Source organism: Chlamydotis macqueenii, chromosome 7, assembly GCF_036417535.1.
Source record: "Chlamydotis macqueenii isolate bChlMac1 chromosome 7, bChlMac1.mat, whole genome shotgun sequence".
In the NCBI taxonomy this organism is placed as follows: Eukaryota; Metazoa; Chordata; class Aves; order Otidiformes; family Otididae; genus Chlamydotis; species Chlamydotis macqueenii.
In genome coordinates, this window is record NC_141562.1 from 981,208 (window position 1) to 1,002,579 (window position 21,372).

Here is a 21,372-nt window from a genome sequence, read left to right on the forward strand (position 1 = left end):
GAAGAGGGGCTCAGCACTTCAAAGCAGCGGCTAATCCCCTGCAATGCTGAGTCGTTCCAACAGAGAATCATGCTCTCTCTAACATGTTACACACACACAAACACGGGGGCTATACACAAGCACTGGGATGAAGGGGTGCCAGGGGCTTACCTGTGTGGTAGAATTTCCCTGAGAATCCCAGGTTGAAGGTGAAATTTGGGACTAAAGTTCTCAGCTTATTCTGGGTGCTCAGTAAAGCCTATTTGAATGAGAGGAAAAAGAAATGTTCATATTCTGTAACGTTTCTCTGTGCTCTACTGGTGCCCACTTCAGTCTGAAGCGGTATCACAGGGGACGGGGCTAAGGCATTGCTGCCTGTGGAGAGAAGCAGAGTGGCCAAGTGCTCCATGTACACAGTCTTTACTTGAAGTAGTCCTGCTTTACTAAATGATGCCACTTTAAAAGCACAGTCAGATGATGCTCTCCACTGCAATGTGAAGGACCCAGAGTGTCTGTGCTAAGGGCAAAGGGACAATAAATCTCACTTCCAAACAACACATCCCTTACTCTTTGCAGGTTCAACCTCAACACTCCTTTCATCTCCCATTCTGGCAGAGACTTTGCTATTGCACCTCTGCCCTTTCTCTGAGACTACCTGTTAACGAAAATGAGGACAGGACAGCACTCGGTGCACAGTTGAAGGAAGAGAAGTCACTAATATTGTGAACAGTAACTAAGTGATCCAAAGGGAGGAGGCTTTTATTTAGAGAGGTGTTCTGGTGGATTTGCAGAACTACCCATGCAAGGAGTCCTGCCACGGCAGGGAGGTATCCCTGGCTTTCTGTCCCTTGAAAGTGCCAAAATCCTTTTGTAGCATGAAAATTTCCTGGATTCTGGAAAGAAAACTTGGGGGAGCTGACGTTCACAGTCATGACTTTTCCTATGGGTTCTCTCTTGCTCACTTGTGTCTGCTTTAAACGTCCAAAGTAATTGCTATAGCTAAAGGGAAGGCTACAAAGGGAAGTGCCACAAACCCCAAGGTCCGGCAGCACACAGAGTAAGACAGCAGACAGCCTTGACAGAAAAAAAAACAAAACCCAGAGGCTCAGTATGTCACAGATAAATAAGACACAAACTAATTCCAGTCAAATTTCTTCTGCTGCAAAACAATAAAAAGAGAGAAGCCCTGAGGTGCATGTTCTGTTGCTACCTGTGTGCTTTGGGGAAATTGTCAGTGGTGCAGCTCCCCGTGGGAGAAGTTCTCAAACAAGGACCTGGCAGGAGGGCTGTTGGCAGGTGACAGAGATGGTTCTTGCCCAGGCAGTTATTTAGATTTTAATAGCTTTTCTAAGAAAGCAATGGATCAGTGGCTGCACCAACGTGAAGGTTATGACCTTTCAATAGCAGACTTGGGCTAGATGCAAATACACAAGCAACTTGCATGTAATACTGGGGAAACCATGCAGACTTTCCAAACTGTGCAGGGGAGATGGGCAGATCTTGCTGTATCAGCTGCCCTTCCCCAGCCTCACAAAGCACAAAAGAGCACTACAACACGGCCTTCACATGGCCCACACCCCACAGGCATTCCTTAGGCACACTGCTCCCTAGGTGGTGAAAGTGCGTTCACAGACACGACCACACACCTACCACTTAAGGACATCCTGACAAATCACTGCTGCCACTAACATTTCAAAACAATGTCCACCAAATACTGATCATCACATTAATTTAAAATGATGACTTTTAAGCCACTCATCCAATGCAAATGTATCTTGGAGCAATGAAGCTGAGCATTTTTATTCCCAAGGCAGGCAGCTCATGACCTCTTACACACAGCAAGGTGGGAAGATCAGAAAGATTATTTGTGCAGTGCTGCAGATGCTCTCAGTGCTCTCTCTGAAGGAACCAAGCTTTCAGACTTCTCCTTAGAGGTGCACTTAATTGCCTCCTCCTCCTCCCCACAGCCATGCAACAGTGACATCAAATGCAGATTGGGACAAATTTCAAAGACCCCAGCTCCTCCATGGCCACATGCCTACCACATTCTTACTCAAGTCCCCACCCAAGAGTAGTATTTTGAGAAATGTATGGCACATGCTAACTCTAGAACTTACTACAAATGTAAGCAGTGCTTTTAAAAGGTGATGTGCCAGCAGCATTGATGGCTGAAGCCTCCTTTGCTGTACAAGATCCAGAATAGGCAATGGGAGGTCAGGTTCCCCTCATGTAACCCCGTGAGACACAGGGACTCATCCCATGCACCAGGGAGCACAGTCTAAGAGCTGTGCATCTGTCTACAGAGGAGCACCTGTCTGCCCAGCTGGATGACAATACCACTTCAAATTTAGGACCAGCATCTTGAACACATTGCCCAGTATCTTAGACAGAAAAGTGCCACTTTCTTTTCTTGTCTCCAAAGTTGTCCCAAGCTTCACCACTTCTCCCTGTTGCCCTGAAAGGCACATCCAGTTCCTCAAGCTTGAGCAGAAAGGCGGAGGGAGGAAAGACAGCAGCTAAGAGGCTTAGCATTCCTCTGCACAGAGGGAGATTTAAAGCCTGGCTGGGGTTACCATGACGACACATCTGTCTGACGATAAGTCCCCAAAATCCCTGCTCCAGTAGGCAGCAATCCTTTGTGTCCAGGAAGGGACCAGGGAGGAACCGTGGGGGCCCCAGAAATCCTGAAACTATGGAGCACTATGGAGTCCTGCTTTCCTGGTTTACTGCTAACCACGTGCCATCCCTCTGCTGATGCTGGGTCCTTTTCACAGCCACATCCATAAGGTGGCATAGCACAGGTTTGAAGAAATGTCTTTTCCCTGCACAGGATAAAAGAGACTAAGGTGCCAAGTTAAATATTTGGAAATTTGTTTCAACAAATTATGCATTCACTATTCCCTAGCACACCGGTTCAGAGAGGTCTGTGAGCTGTAATAAGGTGAAGCAATACAGATGTGGGCACAGACTGGTAAGATGGTACTTCTCTCTGCTCTGACACCTCTGCGTTCTGTTTCTCTTTTATAAAGTAGGATGAGTATGATAATAATAATAATATCTTACAGGTGACTTAAGTGGCATTTCATTTATATCTGTAACGTGCTCTGAGATTCTTAAACAAATTGCAATCAAGAGATGTGGGTTAAGCTATCCATTAAGATATAAAATAGCTAGCCAGATGCAAACAGATCTTCAGGTGCATATTTAAGAAATTTAGTTGCTCACATGGTAGAGGACAGAAGGGTAGCATTTTAGCAATCCTCCACCTCTAAAAAGCAAAGCTTCTTCCCTTAGAAAGCTGCCCCTTCAATTCCTTCAAGTATTTATGTTTTATATTTTCTAACTATCTTTCATTCCAAAAATCCTTCCAAGATGCAGCCAAGCCCACTAGCTAGTCAGAAAGGCACCTTCTCCAGCTAAGCTCCCTGCTAGAAGCTCAGCAAGGCTCACCCCAGGAAGGAACAGATGGGGCCTCCAAGAGATTCCCAGCGCTGGCCACCAGAACTCATAAACCACATCAAGGCCAGACCTGCTTCACGCTTGTCACAGCCTATCAGAGAACATCCTCTGCAACTCATGACCTGTATTTTTGGAGGCCTTTAGTATTTAATTGGGGCGGCCACGCCGCAGGCCCAAGTGACAGACACCAACATTCCAACACACATTTCTGGACACAACGCAAAAAAGGTCTAAACTTCAGTCTGATGTTCAATGTCCATCACTTTAAAAAGTCTTTTTCTATCATCTCAAATGATGATCAATATTTACTTCTAAGCAAATGTTAAGGAAAAAAAGAAGCTTAAAATTGTGCCTTTTGTTGCAACACATTAAAAAAAAATCTAGATAACCTCACCGATGGATCTGCAAAGATTTACTCAACAGTCACTACAAGCTCTTGATGCCATCCAGTGAAAGACAAAAACGCTCCCAATGAGGTTAAAATTCTAGGAGACAGGAAGAAATCAGGGGAAGCCACAGCATCCTGACTGTACCCTCTTCAGGTTGCTTCTTTAGGACCCAATTCTCTTCTAAGCTGGCATGGTGTTCTTGGCATCGCAATAATACAGGCCTAAACCTTCATGCAACTCTGCTTCGTTGGCTGTGGAATTTTTACCTTCCAAAAGTGTTTGCAGAGATTTCAGCTGTTTCATACAAACCCTAAATATTACCTTCCCCTATCTTGAGTTCCTCTAAAAAGAGGCAAAAGAAAAGGGGGAAGTAGGGTTGAGAGTCAGATGTTGGCAAGAGAGGATACCATGAGTCTAGGAAAACAGTACACGGACAAATGAAGAGAAACAGGAGATAAAAAATGGAGGAAGAAAGTAGAGTGCTTTGGCAGCCTCTTCTTAAATGCTCATGCAAAGCACAGTAGGAACGTGTTGCAGAAACACCTTCTTCATAGGAACTGCCCCTGTGGACCTTGGGTAGCACATTCTCAAAAGGATTTTCTGCAGTTTTCTCACTGCCCAGCAGTAGCACTGGCAAAACTCAAAACAGCACTGACAAAAGAGAAAGCATTCATGGTACGGGTATTTCTACTTCCCCTACAATGTCTGAATCAGGGAGCTGGAAACTGCTGAATATTTTCATTTCAGGTAAGATCATCCTCTACAATTCAGAAAGGCAAGAGCTGGCTGACAGCCACCTTCACTAGATTCTCTCTCTTCCACCCTCACCATTCATAACCCAAAATGAAATGACTGTCCTTGATCCACTTAGCTTGCTCTCAGACTTGTTAGCAATGACTGCTCACTATTTATGCCCTTGTAGGGACTACCAGCAAAAGAGGCAAAAACTCTTCCACTCAATCTTTTTTCCTCATACCTAAAGACGACCAGGAAGGATCATAAACCCCAGATCCTTCTGCGTGAGAAACAGTTCGTCTTTGTTGGCCAGCTCCTTGGAGATTTGGTAAATTCTGAGAATTATGATTTTAGAAGCAACTGACTGTGGAATAATTGAGAAGAGAAAGAGATTTTGTTTTGTTAATTATATGCGGCTCAAATCTCGGGTAAAAAGGGAAGGGAAAACACTTTCCCTGTGCAAGGTCCAGCTGTTTCACAAGCTCCTGCTGCAGCCCTTCAGCAGAAACAGGACCTCAAGGGTTATCTTTAAAGTAAAAGCAAGCATGACTCCTTTTTTTCTTTTTAAAGAAGAAAGCTATTCAGCCCTCCTTTAAGCATCACAAATAAAAACATTTCTCCTCTCACACAGGACATCTACCATGGGCATGCATTTGAGCACATTCTATTCAGCACTCTCCTTTAATAGTCGTTTTGTCTGGGAAGCTCTCTGAATGGGGACCTGCATATGGCAAACAGGTTCACTGGAACAGCAGAGTCAATTTTATATCTTCACACAACATCCAACCTTCAAACCGCTACCCTGACCACGGTAATCTAAGCTTTAAGATAAGGAGCTGTGTGTTGAGATAACAGCCCTGAAACAGAGCTTTCATATAAAAGGCCAAAAAAAATGCCAGCTGTTCTGTCACTATTATACACCCTTCTCTCCCCACGGTGAGAGGCTATCAACAAATCCATGTAGTTATTTCTCGCTTTTAAGAAATAAAAATTCATTAACCTCTCATGGCTCTGCCATCAGAGAGCTTCTTTTAAATGGATACATCTGGGTTTTATCTGCTTTACCCGAGATTCTCTGCTTACTGATCACAGATTATTCCTCCATTTCACCCTGTTAAAACCCAAACAAAGCATGTTTGGGAATTATCTTGTCTGGATTTGTTTTTAACATCACTAGAGCAGCCTTTGTTTCCAAGAACTTTGGCCACCTCTCTCCCGTTTTCTGTAACCTGCATAAACGCTACAGAGCTGAGAATCTCTGCTGGTTTGGACTTGCTTAGGACCAAGATCCTTCAGAAAAATCTTTCAGAGCATTTCAGCACCTCAAAACACAGGGACACTGCAGTGAAATGAAGACAATTCTAGCATTTTCCTTAGATAAGCACTATATACAACTGTTCCATTATTCTATACCTGTCTACTTGGAAACACTTTTTCTGTGTTTGCTTACTTAGACAGTTACGATCAAAGGTGGCTCTAAAGAACGAAGCAAGTAAAATAAATAACAGCATACAATCAGAGCTGCTTCAGGCACACAGCTTCAAACGAACTACAAAGATAAAGCTAGCTCCAAACAATATGTAAAGGTTTGCTTTTCCCCAAGCTAAACTTGGGATCAGAAGCACAATTTAAAAATCTCAAAGACCTGAAAAAATGGAGATGAACTGAGATACGTCTTGCACAGATACATAAAGCATGTAGAAAAGGTGGTAAGAGTCCTAGCGAGGTGGAAGAGTGCTCTTGGGAACATGTAACGGATGAGGCTCAGTTCAGGTACAGGGACATGTGTGTACAACAATATTTTGTTTTATATCTTTGCCTCAAACATTCTGTGCCCTTGGATGAAAGGTTAAAGAGTGCTTCACTTTGAAGTTGTTCTGGAAAAATGCTAAGGCATGCTGCTCTCACAGGCTTATCATCATCATGGCTGGTGCTCAGGGAACTCCATCCAGGACCTAAGGGCAAATGTTAAAACCAGAATGAAAGGCCTGGGGCCTCATACCTCTGGGGGCAACCTCAGCACCCCTGCAGAGACAGGCAATGCACTGCCTCAATGGCTACAGACCAGAACTGACGGGGCAGATACAAAGGCAAGCCCTTAGCTCCACGAAGCAGCATATGTATACATATCACAGGCTTAGGAGAACACCTTATCACATGCTTTCAACGACACAGAGAATTAGAAGAGGCAATTAGTTTCTTACCTTCTTCCTACTTGTTTTCTCCTTTGCCTGTCTTGCCTCCCTCTCCTCCACAAAATCTCTCTCTCTGTGCCTTTCCCATATCCTTTCCTAACAGGCCACTGCATTGCTCAAGGAACTGCCAAGGAAAGCAAACCACAAAGATGGCATCTCTCTTTCCCAATCGGGAGGCCACAGAGACGGTTCTCATGAAGGCTTGGTCTGAGCATGTTTCCCTGGTGAATTTTTGGATATTCCCTGCCCAGGGGACAGGGGTTGCTGGTGGAGAATATGAGGGGGGTGTAACGAAGGGAAAAAAAATCCAGGAATTTTCTTTTCCTAATTTGATTTGGTTGTGTTCTGAAAAGCTAGATAGCTAAAACATAGACTACAGCAGTTTACACTGCATGGTGTAAACATGCCTACAGTTTGGAATATAATATGCAGAGTTTTTATATATCATAATAATAAAATAATAAATGCAGTTTTTTCTATTCTATTCTAACACAACTTGTCTCTTCCTTTTAAAAGATAGAGTTTACTGATACAAATAAGTTGACAGAGGAAATCTGCATATGCTTGTTCCCTGTTTAAAGAGGAAACATGATAGATCACCACAGGCATCTTCCTTTTATGTTCAGAGAGGCCAGCCACAGGTCCCAGAATGAAAAATGCTCCATTTAAACCTGCAAAACTGTGGAGAGCATCCCATACAGTGCATCACCATCCTTGCAGGCTACTTCTCTTTCAGATGAGACCAATTACAGCAATCAACTCTAACTCAAATTAAATGCAACCTTGACTTTCCTGGCATACCACACACACTAGAAATTTTTCTGGGGCCCGTAGTTATTCCGGGGATTTTACCTCTACATCAGACACTTTCATGCGAGTGCCCTCTTTTCCCACAAATATATCATCAATGTCCACGAGGATGTATCGATCAAGGGTGAGACAGAGGCGTTTGCCAGTCAAGTAGGCAATGGCATCCACGAAAATGAGTTTGTGCAGCCAAAAATTGAGGTTATTGCCAAACAGAACCCGCTGGATTCCATCATGCAGACCCAGGTCCTGCACCACCGTGGCATGCAACGCTTTGTGGGTGGCCAGGTGAGGAATGGACTCCGAGGACTTCGTGCTGGCCAACAGCACTGGCTCGTAGGTGCTGTGGTTTGACTGAAACACAGTCCAGTCATCACCAGGCAGGGGACCCTGCTCCACCTCGTTAGCCCGGGTGACGTAGAGCAGGGGAGCACTCGGGTTGATGTGATAGTCCCGCAGCCCCAAGTTGGAATGTAGGAAAAGGGGGAAACCCTTGAGCTGCGCACTGAGTAGGCTGTTTTCGTTGGCTTTGAAAAAGCCTATAATCCCCACTCCATACTCTACACAGTATTTGTCCAGCAGCTCTCGGTTCCAAGCATCTAAATTCACATATTTAAGGATGTTCTCATAGATAATAAGAGCGTAGCGTCCCCTGTCTTTGTCTGTCAGGGTGGGCATATCCCCTTTGCCAGGGGCAATCTCTGTCCTGTACTTAAACCGGCTGGATTCCAAGATGGCCACTATTTCTTGCCCCAGCTGGGAGTAAATGCTTTCCACAAAGACCAGCACCACAGGATCTGTGCGCGAGGTGTCCACAGATTTTGTGAGCCTCCAGCTGGCTTGTGGTGGGATCAAGACACGGTGCTGGTTGCTGCAGTCACTGAAGGGCAGGGGTGGTGGCTCCTTGATTTTGGGACTGTTAGTAACGTAGTAAGCCAGGAAGCACATGGAGACCAGGCTGAAGGCAATGAGCAGCAAGATCAATCTGTGGAGCTCCAGCTGTCGCACATGCCGCACTACTTTCCACAACTGAATCATGGTGAGGCGGGCTGCCCACCTCCTCCTCACACTTTGCACCCACGTCGCTGTTGAAAACTCCAGTGCTGCCGTGGCAGCACCCAGCAGCAGCTCACAAAAAAGAAAGAGCAGCTGCGGAGAGAGACAAAGCTAAAGCAAACAGCTACAAGGCTAGACTCCCAGGGATCTGCCATTTATCTCAAGTAACCATGGCCCTCAATTCCCATCGCTCTTTCGTGTGCTTCCTCCTGTTCCTCTCCTCTCACTCGGGAAAGTCTTTTGGAAGAGTGGGATTTCCTGAATCTTGTCTCCAACAGCAAATCAGTCTGTCATCCTGTGCACAAGCAGTTTCAGCTCAGCCTTCCCAGGTGTCCTGTTTCTCATTTAGCTGTTTCTGCATTCACATGATGGCACCTTCTCTTTGCATCCTGCAATTTAAAAAGAAAAAGTCAATTCTCAGTATGGATTCATGGTATTTAACAGGTTTGAGACGAAATGGCAGGATCAGCAGGTGCTAGGTGGGCAGCATCACTCGCCTGTCAGCAGGCAGACCTGTTCCCTGGGAAGCGATGCACATCATTTGTGTGAGAGCTCGGCACAACAAGCGTAACAGCCTTTGGAAGAAAGGTCCTGACAGTACCTGGGGAACCAGCATTCGCCTTGGGTGAGATGCTTACGCACTACAGCAAACAGAGCCACTGTACCTGGCCTTCGCCCCCTCTTTATGCCACTGAACGGAAAACATTAACCCCTTTTATTCTAGCTTGTATTTCAAGATTAACAAGAGAATAAGAGAGCCCTCACGTTCTCTGTCTTATCCTGTTCTCACACTAATGATGATGTGTCCAAGTCCTTGCCAGTGACTTCCCAGGCCCTCAGGATATAGCTCTCCCGAATCCAGCAGGATGCCTTGAACTTCCACCAGCTATCTTGCCCCATAGCTCCTGATTTCCATGGTTTCCACACCTCTCTATGAGGCCATTTCACTTGTCCTGGGAACTCAAGTTCTTCCAGGGCTCTCAAAACACGGCTCTGGAGAGGCACCATCCCTCAAGCACCACAGACCCACGGGGCACAGGCTGCCCACGCACTAAACACCTAATTACCACCAATTGATTCAGTGGCAGCTGGAGAGGAAACATCTTCTGAAACCTTTCTCATCTTCCCTCATATGCCACTGAAGAGTGTGAAGCCATTTTTAAACCACCAACAGCACGACATAAATTTGGGTTGGTCTCAAACACGTGAAAGCTTCCTGTTACGAAGCGTGCTCGCCCCTTGCTTTGTGTTTACGACAGCAGACTATTTCACCATATGTTGTTATTTTTCCAGAATAAAATGCTCAACAAAGCCAACAAACACCAAGCCATCTAAAACATAAACACTAGGGAAAGTGACTGAATTGCTCCTTGGTTTAAAAATAAAATAAAATCACTGCGTAGTTTTCTCTCCCTTACCAGAAGTGTGACTCACCTACAGTAACAACATCCAGGTGTGCATTACTTGGGATACAGGCACATTTTAGGGGAGCATCTGTTGACCCCTCCCAGCACAGTGCAAGGACACCTCGAATGCCAGATGTTGCTCACCAAGTCAGCTGTGCCCAAAATGAGCTCTCTGTAAAAGTTAAAACCCTCTTTTTTTTCTCTGAAAACCTTTCTTTCTCACACACCCACACTCCTGCAGACGTGCTCCACCACACACAATCCCTCTAACCACCTGCTCAACTGGCACATCTTACAACACCAGGAGGCACAAGAGCAACAATAAAAAAAAAAGTACTACCAAAACAGTTCTTCATCCTTTCTCTGTTTCTCCATTTTTGAGCCTTTTTGTTGCTATCATTCTGATAAAACAAAGAATAATAGAAGATTAGTTTGTCCATCAGTTTAAGACAGACAAAAAGTTTTCATATAGCAAAGTCAGGGTTCTAACAATGAGCTCCTACCAGAAAAGAAACTACTTGTGACACAGATGCTTATTTTGCTCCACCAGAAATTACTTGTGAGACACATGCATATTTTGTAATGTGTATTACTAAACACAAAAAAAATTCCTTCTGAGTCAGGGAAAATATCAGTTTACAGATGAGGCCAAAAGTCCATCTCTAAAGACTCCAACCAGGCTATTTTCCAAGCTGCTGGTGCAGCTTGAAGCAAAGACAAAGAAAGTCAAGCAGATTTTATATGAGGAGATACAATATTGCTAACTTTGTGACAGCAGATGGAAAAGAGTCAGCCTTATAATGATCATTAGGTATTACCTCAACTTCTACACTATAAGCTCAGCAGTGCAGAGACTGTCTTGTGTAGGCACAGTGAAACCTTAGTCCCAGTGAAGGCTTCAGAATAGCTGTAGACTGTAAATGTAAAGTATACTACAGAAATAATTTTTCACTGGAGAAACTGAGACACAGCAAATCTTACTAAGGGTCACACTGCAAGGCAGTAGATGAATCAAGATTAAAGAAAAAAAAATAATCTCTGTTCCCCAGACTCCAAATGGATCGAGTCTCCATTCCCAAATGTTTCTCTGTAATGACAGAGCTCGCTTTGGAAATTCAGCTCAATCAATAAGCTGTGTTTTGTTCAGCACAGACAACCGATCATCTTTCAGTTTTGTCTCTACATACTGTTAACTTTGTACTGGAAAAGGACAAGCGAGAGAAGGGGAGAAATTACTATGGGAATACGTAAAAACCAGAATTCAGATACTTTTTTTCTTTTTTTTTTTTATTACTGAAGTCACAAATGATTTTGAATGCGTTACTCTCAGGATACAGCTTGTAATTCCAGTTCAAGTCAAGCTCAGTCCCAGTGATACACTGGGACTGCCAGTGTATCAGTATAGTACCCAAAAACACGTGCCACCTTTCAAAGGCAAGCAGGAAAATAACCTTTCCACCTCCACAGTGAGCCTTTCCCATCCCACTGACTGTGCAAGGAACGTCGTGATGTTACCACCCTCGTACTTGCCATTAGAGCTCCAAAATGACATTGAACTGCAGATAGGCAGGAGCCAGCAGAGGCTGAATTCAGCAGTGCAGAGAGGTTAGATAGAAGCATATAATAAATTCTGTATCTTTTTTTATGAGGAGAATTACCTGTAAGATACAATATACACACAGCTTCATGGATATTAGCTACTATGAGAAGTGATCTTCATTCTGCACCTGTGCAACAGATTAATACAAACCACTCCACTCAGATTCCTACACACTTGATTTTGACTGAGAAGACTGAGAATTGCAAGTCAGTGCAATGTTGATCCCATCCTTTTCCTTTTTAATCCCATTGGATAAACAGAATAATTAGACTATTTTGGATTCAAACATTCACTATCTAAATATGTATTACACAAGAAGTTGTTTTTGCAGAAGAAAATAATGTAAAGAATGACTTACAAGCTCAGGAGTCCATGCATTGCCTACAGAATTTCCAAGCAAGTGTTTCTGGGGTAGAATTTGTAACCTGAACACCACGGTAACAGTAAGAAAACTGAGAGTATGCTGATCTATGCAAAAGTCTGGCAAAGTTCTGTACTACTTTTACAACTCTCTACCCTCAAAACATCAACATGGAAAATGCTTCTCTTCCCTGGTTACACTCACTCACCTCTTCAACTTCATTTTTAGTGTTGATCTGAGTCTCTATTTTGCAAAGCACTGTAGCTTCAGTCTCCTTGTTATCAGTTTAAAGATGAAAATCACAAGACAACTGGATTATTCTGCAGAATAAGGATGAAACCAGAGTTTAAGCTAGGCTGCCACACCTGCAGTGCCCAGCTGAGGGGCAAGACAGAGAGGAACCCCCTTTGCTGGGTGCTTCTGAATCACAGCAGTGTTTCGATAACAATGACTCCATTCAAGCCTCTAGCGAAGCTCCCAAACAAGCCCCCATTTGTTACATGGGTGAGCTCAAAAAAAACAAATTAAAAGAAAAGGCCTGTATCAGATTGCTGCTCAAGAATCTGTCAGCTCCCATCTCTTTAACAAGGCTTCACAGCCAGAGGGCATGCCAGCTGGCACAGTATGCGGTTAGCTCTTTGGGGACCACATCAGCTGGTTTAGGTTCAAATGAAAGGAAAAGAAAAAAAGGCAACAAAACAAATATACCGACCAAAATTTGTATTGAAAGTTGAGAGAGCTGTCAGTAACCACCCATACCGGAAACACAAAACCCAGAAGGATCTATACTGCGAAATAAAAGGAAAAAAAAAAAAAAAAAAGGAAAAAAAAAAATCACACTGAAAATTGGTCCCTCTTAAAGGAAAAGAAAATACCTGTGTCCTCTTTTGAGATCGAACTCCTTGGACGCTAACACCACAGAAAAACCAAGTATATAGATAAATTAAGGTCCACTCTGAACTCCTGCCAGGACTGCCTGAGTGTGACTTGCAGAAGGCAGGAGTCAAAATGCACAGCAAGAAGTGTTTCACCAGCAGAAGGATGCAGGCTCAGCAGGGTCCTGTCCTGTCAGAAAGGCATCACTAGATCAGAGAGCATCAGCTGTAAGGTCAGCTATCTCACAAACCACTAGCATTAAGACAAACGCTTTATAAAACTTAGATGTTCTGTTTCCCAGTGATACACAGTGTTAATGTGAAACATGAACCGTTTTGTGAATTATCAGCTGCTAAGCAACGTGGCAACTGATATGATATGAAACCAAGATAGCAATCAGAATTGTGTGGTTTTAATGTCTGATCTCCAGATATTTCCAATGCTTGAAAATTATTGTGGGGGATCAGTACAAACGCTCAAGACCAGCACTTGTCCAAAACCAGTGACCAGCATGTAGGTATCTCGGGCTGCTGGTACATTCGTGCCAAAGCATGTGGAAGATAAGGGTGTGTCATTCGACATCTTTATCAAGAACTTCTGTCATACAAGCTCCTTCCTAGCAAAGCAACAGAAGGTCTCACCACCCTAAAAATCAGTGTCATGAGGACATTTCTTCAGTCTTTTCTATTTTTTGTAGTATAATCCCTCTTTCTGGAATGCGCAGCAGCAGGATCCTGCCTTTGCCCACAACAGCTCTAGTTCACAGGTCTGTTGGGCACTTCCTGCGAGATGGTTGTTGCCTTGGGCCCCAGAGGGACTGAAGTAATTGAGTTACACAGTAATCAGTGAAGGAATCTGACTGATTTTCCAACCCATTCCACTTTAATGCTGTCATCATGACACAAAATTCCATGTTTGCCTGCTTGATTGTGAGACACAGTAGCCTTTCCCACAGCAGTATCTGTATGCCAGGCCTCCAGGTACAGGCCCCCTTCCTCTCTCCTGAGGGTCGGGAACCTGGCAAATAACATGACCCACATGGCAAAAGAACTATGAGATCCTCAGGAGAAAGAACACTGGTTGTATTCCACGTCTTGGATAAAAAATTACAGCCACATTGTAATGTAATTGCCAACCAAGCTCATTTTTGGGCTCTGAGCATGTGTTTCAGCTAGCACCCACTACCAGTCAAATCTTGCAGGGAGACTGCCCAAGGAAGACAAAACCCAGATCACAGAGGCAAGGAGCACTAATGGTGCCCACGCTGCTCTGACAGACAGGCTTGCAGCCTCCAGCCAGCGCTGTGCTCTGCTTCGGCAAGTCCCGGTGCAGGGACAGGCCTCTTGTGGTACAGACCTGTGGTAGCTGGAAAGCTGCCAGCTGGCCAGCAGGCTGAAATGTGTCAGTTTGAGAAAAGAGGAGAAGAACTGTGCGATGAAGTAATAACTATTTTTATTTTCTTATTATCGTCTCCAGACAGGTAGGTAACTTCACACCTTCTGCAAGAGCAACACACAGTCCATGCTAAACAGATCTGCATGAACTCCTCTCAGCCTGGCCTGGTGGGAACCCAACCGCAGGCTTGAATTTACCCCTGTGCCAGTGCAATGAAGTCGGAAGGCACAGATCTTGGAGAGGCCAGCTCCATGGCAGGCAGCACAGGGATCCCATGATTCCTGAAAGGTTCTTGCTGTTGGGATACATGATATATCCCTTCCACTGACAACCTAGTTTGCAGCAAATCTTTGTTCTCTTACTCCTTTACAGTACAAAAAAAGAAACAACAGATTTAGTCCTTCCCATGCCAATGACAGAGGCATGGCCCAGCGCTACCAGCTAGCAATGTAAACTCATCCTTTCCTCTGAAAACAAAAAGGTCCTCCTTATAAGAGCTTCCAGCAAATTTGGTTTTCAGCTCCCTGCCTTCTCCCCATCATACTACGCTCACTGCTTAGGGTCATTACAATCAACTTGACTAATTTTCAAAAGCAAAGGAATGTCAAACTTCTACACTGAGGTATTCTCTCAAGTTGAATGTCAGCACCACAAGTCCCTACACATTTCACCATCTTGGCACAGGACAAATTTGGTAAGGGAAAACAGTTGTTTTGTATATCAGCCTGCCTAAAGATCAGATGTGCAAATCAGGAATCTGAAGAATTGTTTAAAAAACAATCAATCAAACAGAATTTCAGCTTTCAACAGTTGCTGATGTTACCTACTTAATAAAAATAATATGTAGCTTGGCAGCTGCACACCTTTGCTGGAATGAAAAGGAAAGACAAGTATCATGGCAGTGGAAGTGCTCACAGAAGTCAGAGCTTCCCAGCAGCTGAGGGGATGTAAGTGCTCTGGGGCTCCACAGGCCACTATAACGCAAGTACTTGTAAGAGAGAAAGGAGGCACTTCCCTCAGAGACAACCAAAGGAGCATCTCCACTTCTTTACCTCATGTGCTACAGAAGCTATAACAGCCAGGTATCAGGCCATCACAAGAACTGCACAGTTTCATTCTGGACTTACCCTTCCTTTCTTTTTTGTGTCCTTCCTGACACATAGGTCTATGCATGCTCTGACCCTGACCCTTTTCCCAAACCAGGCGATAACGTGAGACACCAGCTACTTTCTGCAGCCAGCCACGTGGGGGTGTGGGACAGAGAACTAGAGTCAGTGCGGGGCAGAGCCTGCCACACAAGGGCACTCCAAGTTGCTCTCCAATCCCACCCCAAATGGTGGGAACACACCATCTTCAGCATCCTCCTTACATCAGTAACCAACAGGTATACTCTATCATGGCAAAACATCTTCAACTCCACTGTGAGAACAAGAAATAAATACAGTTCCTTCCACATTAGATATGGACAAGGACCTAATTTCCATTCCCTCATGCACCCTGCTTACCACAATTCAGATAAACGGTCCTGCTGCAGAAAGCAAAACGTCTTCTCTGCTGTCTTAAATAACTTAATCAAGTGGGGAAATACAGTCAAACTGTGGCTAAACAAGACAACTCTGCGTCAGTCAGAGCTGAAGTGTCTTAATATAAAAATGTACATCATGGGAGTTTATCTGCAATTGCTATGAAAGCAGCCTAACCATTCCTTCTTTGAGCTACACTTTAAAAATTTCACCTCAATTACCAAGAGGCTGATCTTCTATATTCAATTGCTTCCTCCTGTTAGGTAATATGTAGGACCTAATCCTCTTTTCCAATCTATTTTTTCTAGGAACATATGACAGTAGAGAACAGGTCGGTAATGTTACACCGGAAATTTGTCCAAATTGACATCAGAAGGAAGCTGTAAGTATGCTCTACTAAAGCATAAAATCTCAGGAAATGCTCTTGTGCTTACCTGTTCCTGTATATCTGCACTAATATTCACGTGGTCAGAATCTGCAGGGCTTGTAAAAGAACATGTTCCCCAGCCGTGCACAGCAGCTGCCTCCTGCCTGCCTTCACCTGAGGCTGTCTGTTCACAAGACCTCCATCCAGTGTCAAGCTAATGGCGTATCTCCCAGCCTTTGTAGTTTCTAATATTCAGTTCTCTATTACCTTGGTGTGATTGAAATAAATAAGTCTCCTGGACTCAGAAAACAAAATATTCACTTTTTTTGCTGGCTTGGCTATTGCAAGACAGCTTTTAACACCGGGCAAACTCACTTCAGAAAAAGGAGGGGCAAATGATATAAGCAAGCTATACATTTGGCCTAGCAAAGGCAAAATGAGCGAAAAAAAGCAAAGGGAAAAAGAGTGGAATGAGTGGAAAAGGGATGACTTGAGGTCTACGGAGATTACACAGGCTGGCTGAGACAGTGGTTTGGAGGCCTGGGTTTTGCAAGTCAGGAACAAATGTAAAGCACTCTGCTGCCCTCACAAAGCCTTCACGGCCACCTGTGCAATGAAAAATCACCATCTGGTTTTTCACAAGGGTTATGGTAGAAATAGATCTCGAGGGGGGCACTCTTTAAGGAAGGCTGTCAGGGCCCTGCATACACCAACAGCCTCTGAATGCCCTGCCCAGCCTCCATCTACTGACCTGTGAGCTGCACCTGAGCTCAGGCCATGACCTGAACTACACTGCAAGTATGCTCTGCCTCACTGACCTGACTTTGGACCCGCCTGATGTCTACGGACTCATCCGGTGATCACTGGATTCTAGGTTGAACCTGGTGGCTGGCACCGACTGCCTCTATTTGTCTTGTTTGGGTACTGCCGCTGAGGATGTGGCCTGTGTCTGAGGAGGAGGAGGGTGGATGGACGGACACCCCACGCATGGTGGGTCAGGGCAACTTCAGCCTACTGGGGTCCTTATGGCCTCAATGGACTCTGTAACAGCTTCACACACTAGTTAGTTTTCAATGCACGAAGGATGCGCAAGTGACAGCAGGAGGGACTCTGTGAGAAATAGGGTGATAAACAGTTGTGTCTATTGTTAGACTTTCCTATCTTAATGTGGATGGAATTATTTAATTTTCTCTCAAACCATCTGCGTTTCTAATTGTTACAAAATCAGAGCAACACAGGCAACGCACACTTATTTCCACCCCACAGATGACACTATGCTATGTTCACTGCATTTTTAAACAAGAATTTCAACACTGCACCTTCTGTTCCCCTTTGTAGAAACCTTGCTTTTAGACAATCAACATAGAGAAATAAAACTTATTTCAAAAGACACAAGTCTCTAATACATTAATTCTTTTAAAATTGTACTGTAATTATACATCACTAGTTCTTCACCTTCCTCTCATTTTATAGAATTAATTGCTAAAGTAGGTGCTACATTCTTACATTTCTAATTAGCCAACTGATTACTAGTAGAGGTTTTTTCTACTATGAAGCTGCATCATTAAAATACTCCTTCATGCAGAATAAGTCCAGGACCTCATTAACAGCCTAATTAACAGTACAGACAAACTCAGGAACAAAAGCTGCCATATTTTCAATCAAATCTACCCTCTGATAAAACTGAAGCTTTGTCAGGAAAGCTCAAGAACTTTGAGCAAAATGTACGTCTCCCTTAGGGTCTGCGACTGAAGACAAAAGGATCTGGGTACTGAAAACTGCATGGTGCCCAATTACGGGGTTTGGAGACTAAATCTTGGAGACTGTTTTCCAAAATTCACAGGTAGTAAAATTTCCAATACAATGCATTCAACTACTGAAAATCTGATTAATTTTTCCTTATTAACATGGAAACTATTTATGTCTTGAAGTAATAAATTGTTTTTTTCCATGAAGAAATTTAGTTTTGAAACCCACTTTTAGTTTCTGATAATGGAAAAATGTATGCCTAACCTTTGCGTCAAAATGTATGGGGTTAGTCTTGTGTGCCATTTTGCAGGCTTGTATATGTATCTATCGGATTAAGCAACTACAAAGCTATTTCTGTTTCACACATAGCAGTAAGATACGGGGCCAGATATTATCAGAAGTGAGACTTCAGAAAATAAAAGTATTTAGAACATTGTTTACTATGAAACTTTGTCTAAAGCAACAATAATATTTTCACAGTTTCTTTTTTTTTTTTTTCTTAATAACTTTTCAACTTTGGTCAATATAATTGAATTGAAACCGGAAAATCCCAGTAACTTTTACGAAAAATCAGTGATCAGATTGTCTTGCCTCAGTTGGAATGGAAAGGACAGAATCACCAGAAAAGTGAAATTGTCTCCAGGGGGAAATGTGCATCAGCCTCTATGGCAAGGTGTTCAGCAGGAAAGAGAACCCACTTCTCTCAGTCTAGCCTGGTAGAAGGTATTCAGCCCACAAAATACACTGAAAAAAAACCCAATGACTTGATCCACCGCTTGCATACAACAACATAACGACTTACCAACATATAGTTTTACTAAGATGGTGGGTCTTCTGCTTTTCTGTAATGTTTTGGGTTTTTTTTGTGGTAAGACTTGTTCTACAAACAAGAACACAAAAATTCTTTATAAACAGTAAGCAGCTGCATCTCCATGCACGCCCCTACGAGCTCGTCCATGCTAGGAAAATAACAGCCACGGCACCACAACTGCCACCACAGTGCAGCTGTGCGCTGACAGTAATATTACCGAGCACCACCAGATTTGCCCAGAGCTCTGTGTTTTCCACCACCATTTCGTGCAAATTGATAAACACAGCTGAACTTTGCCTATACAGACAGGCTAGCTGATGGCACCTGCTGTAATACAGACGCTAATTTTACACAGCCTAGTAATTACCTTAAGATAAAACATGGCTGCTCTTTAAGAGTGTACAGAAAACAGTGAATTAAGTAAAAAATTCTGCACTCAAAATGGGAAGGGGAATTTATTACTTGTCATTTATCACATTGTCTAAAGAGCTAATGCAAACAATGCTCAACAAAATAGTGGCAAATGCCCTCCCTCTTTTATTCTGCCATATGTACTATCTCATGTTAGGAAACATGGTCCAGAACAACAGATATAGTAAAGAAAGCACACAGAGAGACAATTAGTTAAGTAAACAACTTGGGAATGATTGCTGGAAGAAACAGGTTCACAAGAGCAGAGCGAGGGAGGAAGGATTTGGCAGCAGAGACTGGGAGACTGTTCCAGGAATAGGAACCAGCATGAAACAAAATGCAAAGCTGAGAGTAGGAGGAAGAGATAAAGGGAGGAGTGCACAGGGACTCAGGGGGGAGTAGGAGAAAATGACAGCTCACATTGCTTAAGGAGGCAGAAACAGAGTGCCTAAAGACAGAATTTGCCTGAGACATTAGGTCTAGCTTGCCTATTTTTAAAAAACATAGGTTCTTTAATAATCAAGAAAAGCAGGGTCTAAAAGGCTTAACTGCTCATCTTCAAAGACGAGTTCCAGCAGAAATACACTAGCATCCTTACAGCTTATGGATTTAATGCTGACAGATGAGGGCTCATACAGCCTGCAAATCTTAAATTCACCATGTCTTGCAATATTCTGGACACACTACAGCATTATTTCATCCATATCCTGACTAACGCCGCTGTTGGTTTGGTTGTGAAAATCTAATATGCTTGCAGCACTGTCTAACTGCATTCATCCCTTCCCTTTGCCAGAGAGAGGCATTTAGTGGCAAAAGAAGGCAAGGGCGGCATTAGGCAGGAAAGTTGCCTCAACTGCATTCTTACAGCGCTTTCTGCCCTCTCAATGGTAAACTGTTTCCCATACAGAGACCAAAGCGGTATCAGCTAGCTCACAGTGCAGGTTACCTACATTAAAGAATACCCACAATAAAACACTGTAAATGCTGAAATTTCATCGTTAATGATGACATCTGAAGTATAAATGTGCTAATTGATCTCCATGAGGTAACAGATACTTTATAGTTTTCAGATCACTTAACACTAAAATCCTGTGCACAGATGCGATGGGAGAGAAACAAGCATATTTAGAGCCTTTGAGTAATTCAAACTCGACTTTGCAGCCACGCTATAACTAAATAATTAATGCTTTTTAGTAGCCCCAGATGAGATTAACACTACACATCCAGACAAGATTTTTTTCTTCCTTTTCTACTCAACATTGTTGCAAAGGGGAGGGCAAAGGCAGTCTGGATATCCAAACTCCGAACTTAATCTTATCTTCTTCATTGTAGCCAAAACACGAGAACGAAATAATTTTTAGCTAGATGGCAACTTTGAAGAGCTGTAATTATGTTACTAGGAAATACACAGTGATAAACATATTTTAAGATTTTAGACATTAATTTTAAAGTTAAATAGACAAATTAATTTTAATTCTAATTATTTGGTCTACTTAATTCCCACATAATTCATTTGGTAGCTGGAATATGAAGATTACAGCTTTTTAGAAGACATGCTCTGTTTTCTTACACGCCAAAGAACTGCAGCCTCTACTTGAATTGTAAAAATTCGGTCTTCATTATGAATCTGCGTTAGTGTTTCTGCAATAATTTGAAATGCTTTGGCTTTGTCCTCACTCTCCCGTGAAGCGCTAAGTGGCTTGCAGAACATCTGTGATTACAAGTGTTAATGTAAAGTGCATTCAAAGGACCTGCTGTCATCTTGGTACCTGTAGCAAGAATCTTGCCCCAGAGCTTTTATGCTTATTTTTGCTCTTATTCCCCTTTGCCTGCCTGTATTTTCCCAACCAATTTATCTGACTTGACCAGGCAGCATCGCAAGGCAGCTGCCTGCCGCTGGATGTAACCCAGTCTCCTCTGCGCTCGCCAGGCGCTGGCTTTACTGCCTGACTCCCCTCTCAGCTGAGGGGCCATGGGCAAATGTGCAAATTCACCAGCATCCCCTCATCCTGACCAGGAGAGCAGCCCTGTACATCCTTCTCCTCCTCAGCCGTTCAGGGCTGCCAGTTTGACAAATGCATTGGTCATTCCAGCAGCAGGAAACCCACTGACGTGGCTCCCACTTTCAACCCCTTGTGTCCCCCTGCTCAGTGGGGCAGTCCCTTGGCAGCAGTGCGGACAGATAACACTGCCCCAGCAGTGCCAGGGAGCGTGTGCATAGGGGTTATCAAGCCATACACCACCCTCATGCAG

The 21,372-nt window shown here is 43.6% G+C and overlaps 1 protein-coding gene across 4 annotated transcripts in view; it reads right to left on the reverse strand.

Annotated features, from left to right (window-relative positions):
• Window positions 1-21,372, reverse strand: part of NDST2 (N-deacetylase and N-sulfotransferase 2) — a 133,433-nt gene that overhangs the window by 17,645 nt on the left and 94,416 nt on the right. For all 4 annotated transcript variants that reach the window (XM_086752252.1, XM_086752249.1, XM_086752250.1 and 1 more), the window contains 2 exons: window positions 7,610-9,009; window positions 151-238 (listed from right to left, as the gene is read on the reverse strand). In XM_086752252.1, coding sequence (XP_086608378.1) covers window positions 151-238; window positions 7,610-8,602 — 1,081 coding nt within the window. In that variant the 5' untranslated portion in view covers window positions 8,603-9,009. The remainder of the gene's footprint in view (window positions 1-150; window positions 239-7,609; window positions 9,010-21,372) is intronic.